The 12,445-nt window shown below is 44.1% G+C and overlaps 1 protein-coding gene across 1 annotated transcript in view; it reads left to right on the top strand.

The window, feature by feature from the left end:
- The window catches only part of LOC128688336 (Z band alternatively spliced PDZ-motif protein 52), a gene marked incomplete at its 5' end in the record, with an annotated part of 158,150 nt that overhangs the window by 55,145 nt on the left and 90,560 nt on the right, over nt 1-12,445 (top strand). The window contains 3 exon segments of the mRNA XM_070086722.1: nt 239-302; nt 6,268-6,363; nt 11,639-11,737. Coding sequence (XP_069942823.1) covers nt 239-302; nt 6,268-6,363; nt 11,639-11,737 — 259 coding nt within the window.

Raw genomic sequence — 12,445 nt, 5'->3', positions numbered from 1 at the left:
CTTGTCTAGTTTTAAGTAGTTATTATGTACTATTATCTGTCTAGTTTTAAGTATTAGGATTAGTCTGCCCAAAATGCCCTGGCATGATAGTGGCTTTCTTTGTACTTAGCAAACTAAAATTGTAATTACACATTGTAACCTTTACAAAGAAATAAACTTTTAACTTTGTCTTTGCTATAAACATAATTTCATTCATAAAATATACAGAATTTAATCGTGGTTCTGTTCCTTTCTATAGTGGTGCTCCTGTGCCTGCTGGTGTCACGATTGCCTCCTTGGCCAAGGTGGCTCCAGCCCCTGCTGTAAGTATGAGGAATCTCCTTTCGTTGTCACCATAAAAATATATAAATATCTTGTAACATTAACCCGAGTTTATTCATCATTTAAAAGTGGGAGCTGCATTGTGACCTTGTACAATTTGTCTTAGCCTCGCACACTAACTAACCTCTAAAAAATGGTGGTCAAGTTGCCAGCTTGTTACATAAGTACTAGAGTTAGATCTTGAAAGCACCAATGATCTGCAAAGGCAGTAAAGCTACCAGAAGATACTTTTGAGTTAGCAATGCAAATAGCTTGGAGCATTTATTGTAATACAGTACCCTTTTTTATTATAAAGATTAATGGGTGCACAATATTACACTAAGGAGCAATTGTTTCTAAAATGATCATGTTGATAGTATACTCAAGATTAATTTTTTATCCAAATCAGTGAAGTGTGACATCCTGTAGATTAATACTATATGTATTTTATAACGTATACAGTACATACATGGTATGTAGTTTAGGTGTCCCTTTCTTCATGCGATAGATGCATTCATGGCCACACACCATGTGCATCACCACTCTCTAAGATTTAATAGAAGGGAAACAGGAATACAAGGGCAGAGCTGAAAGTAGGAAACAGACGATTCACAAGGATGTTGGGAAACATTTCATCAGCTTTAGAGTAGTCAACACCACACCAACGCAACGCACCACACCAACGCAATGCACCACACCAACGCAATGCACCACACCAACACCACACACCACACCAACACCACACACCACACCAACACCACACACCACACCAACACCACACACCACACCAACACCACACACCACACCAACACCACACCAACACCACACACCACACCAACACCACACACCACACCAACACCACACACCACACCAACACACACCACACCAACACCACCACACCAACACACACCACACCAACACACACCACACCAACACCACCACACCAACACCACACACCACACCAACACCACACCAACACCACACACCACACCAACACCACACACCACACCACACCACACACCACACCACACCACACACCACACCACACCACACACCACACCAACACCACACACCACACCAACACCACACCAACACCACACCAACACCACACACCACACCAACACCACACACCACACCAACACCACACACCACACCAACACCACACACCACACCAACACCACACACCACACCACACACCACACCACACACCACACACCACACCAACACCACACACCACACCAACACCACACACCACACCAACACCACACCAACACCACACACCACACCAACACCACACCAACACCACACACCACACCAACACCACACACCACACCAACACCACACACCACACCAACACCACACACCACACCAACACCACACACCACACCACCTCACACCACACCAACACCACACACCACACCAACACCACACACCACACCAACACCACACACCACACCAACACCACACACCAGCCCTTGAGGTTCCTAAACCTGTATTTCCTGGAATGCAGGAGGGAGAGATACATGATTATATACACCTGGAAAATCCTAGAGGGACTAGTACCGAACTTGCACACGAAAATCACTCTCTACAAAAGCAAAAGACTTGGCAGACGATGCACCATCCCCCCAATGAAAAGCAGGGGTGTCACTAGCACGTTAAGAGACCATACAATAAGTGTCAGGGGCCCGAGACTGTTCAACTGCCTCCCAGCACACATAAGGGGGATTACCAACAGACCCCTGGCAGTCTTCAAGCTGGCACTGGACAAGCACCTAAAGTCAGTTCCTGATCAGCCGGGCTGTGGCTCGTACGTTGGTTTGCGTGCAGCCAGCAGCAACAGCCTGGTTGATCAGGCTCTGATCCACCAGGAGGCCTGGTCACAGACCGGGCCGCGGGGGCGTTGACCCCCGGAACTCTCTCCAGGTAAAACTCCAGGTAAACACCACACACCACACCACACACCACACACCACACACCACACCACACACCACACCACACACCACACCACACACCACACCACACACCACACCACACACCACACCACACACCACACCACACACCACACCACACACCACACCACACACCACACCACACACCACACCACACACCACACCACACACCACACCACACACCACACACCACACCACACACCACACCACACACCACACCACACGCCACACCACACACCACACACCACACCAACACCACACACCACACCACACACCACACACCAACACCACACCAACACCACACCAACACCACACCAACACCACACACCACACCAACACCACACACCACACCAACACCACACACCACACCAACACCACACACCACACCACACACCACACCAACACCACACACCACACCACACACCACACACCACACCAACACCACACACCACACACCACACCAACACCACACACCACACCAACACCACACACCACACCAACACCACACCAACACCACACACCACACCAACACCACACCAACACCACACACCACACCAACACCACACACCACACCAACACCACACACCACACCAACACCACACACCACACCAACACCACACACCACACCACCTCACACCACACCAACACCACACACCACACCAACACCACACACCACACCAACACCACACACCACACCAACACCACACACCAGCCCTTGAGGTTCCTAAACCTGTATTTCCTGGAATGCAGGAGGGAGAGATACATGATTATATACACCTGGAAAATCCTAGAGGGACTAGTACCGAACTTGCACACGAAAATCACTCTCTACAAAAGCAAAAGACTTGGCAGACGATGCACCATCCCCCCAATGAAAAGCAGGGGTGTCACTAGCACGTTAAGAGACCATACAATAAGTGTCAGGGGCCCGAGACTGTTCAACTGCCTCCCAGCACACATAAGGGGGATTACCAACAGACCCCTGGCAGTCTTCAAGCTGGCACTGGACAAGCACCTAAAGTCAGTTCCTGATCAGCCGGGCTGTGGCTCGTACGTTGGTTTGCGTGCAGCCAGCAGCAACAGCCTGGTTGATCAGGCTCTGATCCACCAGGAGGCCTGGTCACAGACCGGGCCGCGGGGGCGTTGACCCCCGGAACTCTCTCCAGGTAAAACTCCAGGTAAACACCACACACCACACCACACACCACACACCACACACCACACACCACACCACACACCACACCACACACCACACCACACACCACACCACACACCACACCACACACCACACCACACACCACACCACACACCACACCACACACCACACCACACACCACACCACACACCACACCACACACCACACCACACACCACACCACACACCACACCACACACCACACACCACACCACACACCACACACCACACACCACACCACACACCACACACCACACCACACACCACACACCACACACCACACCACACACCACACCAACACCACACACAAACACCACACACCAACACCACACACCACACACCAACACCACACACCACACACCACACACCACACACCACACACCACACACCACACCACACACCAACACACACCCCACACACTGTGTACGTCAGGCTCATACTGGAGTATGCAGCATCAGTTTGGAACCCAGTGAAGAGGCTGGGCCAGGCGCAGAGTCTCGACCCCTGCAACCACAGTTAGGCGAGTACATTACACACACACACACACACACACACACACACACACACACACACACACACACACACACACACACACACACACACACACACACACACACACACACACACACACCCACACCCCACACACACACACACACACACCCCACACACACACACACACACCCCACACACACACACACACACCCCACACACACCACACACACCACACACACACCACACACACACTACACACCACACACACACCACACACCACACACACACCACACACACACCACACACACACCCCACACACACCACACACACACCACACACACACCACACACACACCACACACACACCACACACACACCACACACACACCACACACACACCACACACACACCACACACACACCACACACACCACACACACCACACACACCACACACACCACACACACCACACACACCACACACACCACACACACACACCACACACACACACCACACACACACACCACACACACACACCACACACACACACCACACACACACCACACACACACACACCACACACACACACACCACACACACACACCACACACCACACACACACACACCACACACCACACACCACACACACCACACACCACACACACCACACACCACACACACCACACACACCACACACCACACACACACCACACACACACACACACACACACACCACACACACACACACACACCACACACACCACACACACCACACACACCACACACACCACACACACACCACACACACACCACACACACACCACACACACACCACACACACACCACACACACACCACACACACACCACACACACACCACACACACACCACACACACACCACACACACACCACACACACACCACACACACACCACACACACACCACACACACACCACACACACACCACACACACACCACACACACACCACACACACACCACACACACACCACACACACACCACACACACACCACACACACACCACACACACACCACACACACACCACACACACACCACACACACACCACACACCACACACCACACACCACACACCACACACCACACACACCACACACCACACACCACACACACCACACACCACACACACCACACACCACACACACCACACACACCACACACACCACACACACCACACACACCACACACACCACACACACCACACACACCACACACACCACACACACCACACACACCACACACACCACACACACCACACACACACACCACACACACACCACACACACACACCACACACACCACACACACCACACACACCACACACACACACACACACACACACCACACACACACCACACACACACCACACACACACCACACACACACCACACACACACCACACACACCACACACACCACACACACCACACACACCACACACACACACACCACACACACACCACACACACACCACACACACACACACACACACACACACACACACACACACACACACACACACACACACACACACACAACCACACACACACCACACACGCCACACACACACACCACACACACATAACACACACACACACCACACACACACACCACACACACACACCACACACACACACCACACACACACACACGCCCAGACACACACACACACACACACGCCCAGACACACACACACACACCCCACTCCCCCACTCACACCCCCCACTCACACACCTCACACACACCACACATGCCACACGCACTCCCTACATGCCCACCACACACACTCCCTACATGCCCGCCACACACACTCCCTACATGCCCACCACACTCCCTACATGCCCACCACACACACTCCCTACATGCCCACCACACACACTCCCTACATGCCCACCACACACACCACAGAGAGAGAGAGTCATAGTAGTCAGGAAGTGGAATAGTCTAACAAGTGATGTAGTGGAGGCAGGAACTATATATAGCTTTAAAACGAGATATAAAGCTCATGGAGCAGGAAGAGAGGCCCTAGTAGTGTTCAGTGAAGAGACAGGGCCAGGAGCTGAGTCTTGACCTCTGCGACCACAATTAGGCGAGTACTACAAGCACACAATCTCTCTCTCTCACCCTGGCACACACAATCTTTACAGTGCTTGTATTATAAAAGAAGGTATTGTATGAAAAACTGCTCCTTTGCCAAATTTGATCAACATTGAAGTCAGTTACGCGTGTCTGTAAGTGATGGCTGAGGTACAACTGATGGTCATTGTTGGTAACTGGGACTGTACTCTGGCAGCCCTTCAAACCTCCTGCGGGTGGTGTGAGAATCATCCCCACGTCGGTCCTCGCCCCAGCACCTGTGCCCAAGTTCGCCCCAGTCCCCCCGCCCAAGGTACCCATGCAAAGGACAAAATAACCTCCCTCTTCACTACCATTTGCTATACTAAAGTTTGGAGTGTTGTAGCTGTATTAGCTTCATAGCATTACTGCTAATATAAATGAAGCCTGACCTGAGGCGAGGCTGGATTTAGAGAGCAGAATAACTCTCGAAACTGGTTTTAAGTTATGTAGTATGAAACTTCCACCTATAGGTCTACTGCTCCCCATGATTTATTTGCTTTGTTTAATTTATAATTTATTGGCACCACTCATCTCTGATGTTGGTTCACCTTAATGCAATCTTAGGGTTTGATTAGTTTATGCCTTCCTGTAGGGGTCTACCTGGGAGGGGTGCTGCTCTCTCCAGAGGGGTTTCTGCTGGACGAAAAACCCAGCATCTCTCTTGATTTAAATGGGGCGGATATTTTCCCTTTTGTCTTAATTTGCTGATACTTTCTGCTGATGACATGGCATGAATTATGAATATGAATTAAAGAATGCAAAAACATTGACTTCAGAATAATTTTAGATAGCAGAATGTGAAAAATTGACCTTGAATAGTTGTACAGTGAACTCTCGAAATAATGGATCCCGATATAACTGACTTTTAAAATTATAGGCAAAATCCACTGGGTAAATTGCACTTTTAACCCCTTTAAGTGTTTATTACAGTATAACTGTAAATTGAAGGTACAGCACTATATTAGGTATATAGTAGATTACAGTAAGTCCTTGAATAATGTCATTTTATTCTAATGATGAGAAAAATTTTTATTTCTGGCCAGGGCCACTGTCTGTGTTGAGACAGTAAAATAAAAATTTGTAAGGCATACGATAATCATACAAATTCATGATAATAAATGATGTGATATGAAAGCACTCAGTGAGCCAGCCATATTTGTTATTGTTCGTTTTTAAACTGTTTGGTGGTTGGAGATGTTTCTTGCATTTTTTGCTTTGGAAACTTTTATTCCTTAGTTTAACCCTGTTACAATGAGTGCTGAAGCTGCACTGTGCACCCCTGATGTCTGTGGCCACAAAAATTAGAAAAAATGTGACACAAAAAACAAATTGAAATTTTTTGAAAAGGCTGACAGTGGACAGCAAGGTATGGTTTCATTATATACATCATTTCACTTAGTCACAGTTTGCAAGAACCTATCGACGACATCAGGTGAGGACTTGCTGTACTATAGCGAATTTTATTACTGTTTTTTTTAACATACGTTCTGATTTAATGGACTCCTCGTAAAATCCCCCCCCCCCCATTGGGTCATTATATTGAGTGTCTACTGTATTTGATTTATGTAATATAGGAGTTGTTAATGATATTTAAATAATTTTGAAAATGGAATCTGTTTAAAGCACTGAATAACCAGATGGTTTAAATTCTTTATAAATAAAGCACTGTTGCTATTTGGTTATTTAGCATTTGACAAGAACACTTTTGTTTCTTACGTTCTTTATGAGCTTGCAACTGTCATGGCTAATTTACTGCAGTTTTATAACTACCAGTATTATAAGGCAGGGTAAAAAAATTATTCTCACAATATACATAATTTGTTTTATTTCAGTGGTCATGAGTTACAGTAAGTTTAAATGAATGGAAAGTATCCCCACCATTTTTGCAAAATGAACAAAAAATTTTTATACTGAGTTTTTGGTTAGGAAAATGAGATATCAAATGTAGACAAAGAACTCGGAAGAATTGGTTGCTTAACCGTGGACTTCAAATTACATAATACTGTAAATGGAAAAAATCAGTTAAATAACTAAGAACAGTACTTAAACGCTTGTGGAAAATTTAAAAGCAACAAAAAGCTCCTTAACCCGTAAACGGTCCAAACGTATACATGTATGTACGTTTTTACCGCTAGTGCCCCAAACGTATATACGTATATGTTTTATTTTTCCTGCCTTCAAACTTGGCACGATTGGCCTGAGATGCCTTGTCAGCATAAAATAGGTCCTAACACTGTGTGTGCAGTATTAAAAAAATCTGGGACCACTTAGCTCCTTGTGGGAGCACCAGTTCAAGTGAGTGCCAGCTAGAGCAAACAGTGCAGCAAACACCTGGGATTCACTGATGTCATGTAGTATTAACACTCCCATTTTAAGAGGAAAGTGATTTTGACCCTGAGTTTAGTGGCTGTGAGGTGGATGTGGCCACAAGTCGTCAAAGGAAATTTAAAAAAACCTCGATAATAACCCATGTGCAATATTTGTGCAACACCCTTTCAGAATGTCTTATAACCTATGCCCTAAGTAAAGAGAAACAATTCTGGCTGGCTGGCTGACTGCTTGGCTGACTGGCTGGCTGATTGGCTGGCTCGCTAGCTTGCTGGCCGGCTGCTGGCAGCCTGGCTCTATCTCTGTTTCTGTCTGTATCTGTCTATCTTTGTGTCTGTCTATCCCTGTCTATTTCTGTCTATCTCTGTCTCACAGGTACACATAAATACAAGTACACAGTGTAAATTACCTAGGATAACCCAAAAAATCCAAAGTGCTATACTCTGCTTGAAGACGTAAGTAAACGTAATGATGAAGCAGTCTTGTGGCTCTCTCTGAGACAGAGAGCTAGACAGATAGACAGGGAGCTTGACAGACAAATACACACATGTTTGTGTACCAGCGAAAACAAAGCAGGCCCTAATCTTTTCTTATCAAGTCTTATCACTGCACCCTCGCAAATGCTCATCAATACTTTGTATATATTCCAAGACACTAGTAAATGGCCAAGGCAGGTGTAAATGTCCACCTGTCAGTGTGTGACAATGCGAGTACAATTGCAGTACCTAATATTGGTGTCAGAACGAAGATTGGTTATGAAATGACAAGAATTACTATAAATTGTAATTATCAGAACATAAAAATTATATAAAATAATATGAAAAATAGAAAAAAACGTATATCGGCAACACTTCTGCAAGCGGCAAGACTTGATGTTGCTGTCACGTGAGCATCCAGTGCCAACTTCTGGGCCTCATATCTCGGTAAGTACTGACCCTATAAAAAATTTCTTTTTATCCTATAACACTTAGAAAAATGTGCTTTTTTTTTTTTTTTTTTTTTTTTTTTTTTTTTTTTTTTTTTTTTTTTTTTTTTTTCAAAAATATTCGGGGCACTGGGGTAGTGAACGTATATATACATTTGGACCGTTTACGGGCTAAGTAATATGAAAAGGTCTAAATTTTTCTCATATTGGAAAAATAAATAAAACCTAACATGTATAGAAAAATATAAGTGAAATGATGAAAAAATTTATTCCTGAATAAACAGAAGACTGAATGGAGACTCGAATCATGTGGGGTAGCAGGCCTAGTGCTGTACCATTCAGCTACAAAGATTTTGTTGGGATGATTTTCCAACTAGCACTTCTGTGATGTGGTTGTAACAGTAGCAGCCAACTGGATCCTATTGTTGTCTTCAACACCCTCACAGCTTTTATGGCACATCTATTCTCATACCCCTTAGACGTTGTCTATAAACCCAAGTACTTGGCTTACGCGCTGGCCTGGAGTTTTAAGACACACTTGCCGTGAGTTCAAGCCTCACCCGTACTGTGGTTTGTTTGCAATTGTGTTATTACGATTTTGTGAGTCACGACACACAGCAAATTCATCAAATGCCAGGAATATGGCAGGTTGAATTATGAGGGCAGTCAAAGGAGAGAGAGAGATGAGCAGCTAGTGAAGGCTTCCACTCTTAAAATTCTTGTTCTCTCTCATCTACAAAGTGTGCTCACTACATTTCTTTACAAAGTAGGAGACAGATCTCAACTGGAAAACATAGAGGGACATTTTACTGCCTCAAAGAACTTGGAAAATATTCTGAAAGAGAGGAGGTAAGCAATAATAATAATACGTACATAGAATAACAATAATAATTAATAAATTATTATTACTTGTTAATAATTACTTTATTATTACTAATTATTATTGTTATTATATTTTAGGGGAAGCACTAAACCTGTAGGGATCTTAGTGTCAGGAAAATGGAAGGTTATCAAGATTCAGTAAAGGGAAGGGTAGGTCCACTCCCATTTGTCCAGAGCATGGGAATAAACTGGAGTGATGGCAGGGGTGCCATAAGCACTGTTAGAGAACATGGTCAACATTGTAGTTGATAACTCATTTTACCAGCAGTTGTATAAGAAATATTACTGGATCAAAGATAGTCTTCAGTGGGAAGCTAAAAAAGCTTGTTCAGGAAGTGTGCAATCAGCCTGATTGTGATGAGTATGTAGGCTGGGTTGTAAGCATAGAACATATGCATAGTGCTGGAGTTGATGGGAAGAGACGGTTTACTGGGGTGGAGGGATCTGTGAATAGTGATAACTGGTCAATTATTAGTCTGCATTATTGTGAATAATTTGTATAAATGCACAGCATTGTACAGTGTAGGAAGTGTTGACACAAGATTAATGCTAAATGTTCTCCAGCTGGTTTTGTTTGCATTAGTTAATTTAGACACTTACTGCTTATCAGAGAACATTTAGTTAATTAACATAAATTTATATTTATTTATTGCAGTTTATCATATTTGGTATATACAGTATTTGTGCAAGTTCCTTACTGGTTTATCTAATATGTTTTTTCTAGATTGGAATATGACTTTTGATGAAATGCTTTGAGCCATTTAATAAGTATTTTCCAATAAAAAGTTTCTCCATATTAGTTAAGAGCGAAATGTTCTGTACACACATTGTCACCATTTATCATCACTACTTAAAATGTTCAGTGTGGCAGTTTTTAATCTCTCAAAAATATTCGTGATGCTGTGGATCATTGGTGTAGTGCCATTGGATTGTACTGTAACAGAAATTGGAAAATCTATAAAATAAGGCAGTAAAGTTACTGGAAATGAGCTGGAAAAAGTCAGTTATTCCCTTTGCATGCAACACTATTTTATATTGAAATTCTACTAAAATAATACTTAAGGGTAAGTACTGTAATGATTAAAGTTTTTTAGTAGGGTTGCCACCAATTAAAATCATTAATCAAATGATTTTTTTAACAATCTGTTGATGAACTGTTGAGTTATTGTTTTTTACGTGCACTCCTAACTTCTGTTTTGTCAAGTCTTAGATGCTTTGAAAAGTAATCAAAACTCTGACCTGTCATGAAATGTATTTGTGTTTTTCTTTAATAATTACAGGAAGGTATAATATTTACCTCATTAGCATGATCAAGCAGGGCTGGACACATGAGCAACCTGGCAACAGAGTATCAGCTACTGGAGAGGCTTTATGTTCATATCCATCAGTTGCACTCGCATATCTCTTACAGTCCGAGCCAGTGGCCCCAGAACCCACATCAGTACCTGCACCACAACCAGAACCTGAGCCAGAATCAGCAGTGGAGCCAGAGTCCGAACTGCAGCCTGAGGTAGATCCGTCTCCGCTTTTCGCTCTGTCATCTCCTTCGTAGCCACACTAGTGTTGCCTGGGAAGTGGCTGGTGCACCTGAGAGAAAATCTGTTATGAGCCTCTTGGTTTTTCTTCTTTGTGTCGTCAGTCCTCTTTTAACTTGGAGTCATTTTCGCTTGATTGACAGTCATGAGGGTTGGTAAAGTGTTCAAAAGTTGGCAATGAAATTTGAAGTTAATCTATAAGCATGCAACTTATGGAAAGGTTAATTAAGATTAGCAGGATAGTTCTTATTGCTGACATGCAGTATCGTGAGGATTCTTTATTGCACATTACATCAGAAATCAGTATAGTGTAGTTTTGAAAAGCTCATTTTGCTGATCTCTCTATTCTAATTTTGTTGAGTTCTTTGATACATCTTGTTTAGTGTTATGGAGTCTGTATGATAAACTTGTTGGTTTTGCATTCTGCTGGGATGAACACAAGTCTAGAGTTTTGCAAATCTGCTTTTTTCTTTTATTTATAATCTGTCATTATTTTAAGCTTTTCAAAATCTTTCTTGATACTGTATTTAAAAACTAACATTTTTTCCTTTATTGTGCATTAAGCTTTTATTATCCTAACTGCTTTATGAAATTTTATAATTTGCTCCTTATATTTTCAAATTTTATTATGTTAGCATCATTACAGGGGGTCTCACAAAGCCCACAGCATTAGTTATTCATAG

The sequence above is a fragment of the Cherax quadricarinatus genome, chromosome 19 (assembly GCF_038502225.1).
Source record: "Cherax quadricarinatus isolate ZL_2023a chromosome 19, ASM3850222v1, whole genome shotgun sequence".
NCBI lineage: Eukaryota > Metazoa > Arthropoda > Malacostraca > Decapoda > Parastacidae > Cherax > Cherax quadricarinatus.
The sequence above is the reverse complement of the archived record's forward strand: the minus strand, read 5'-3'. Positions and strand labels throughout refer to the sequence as shown.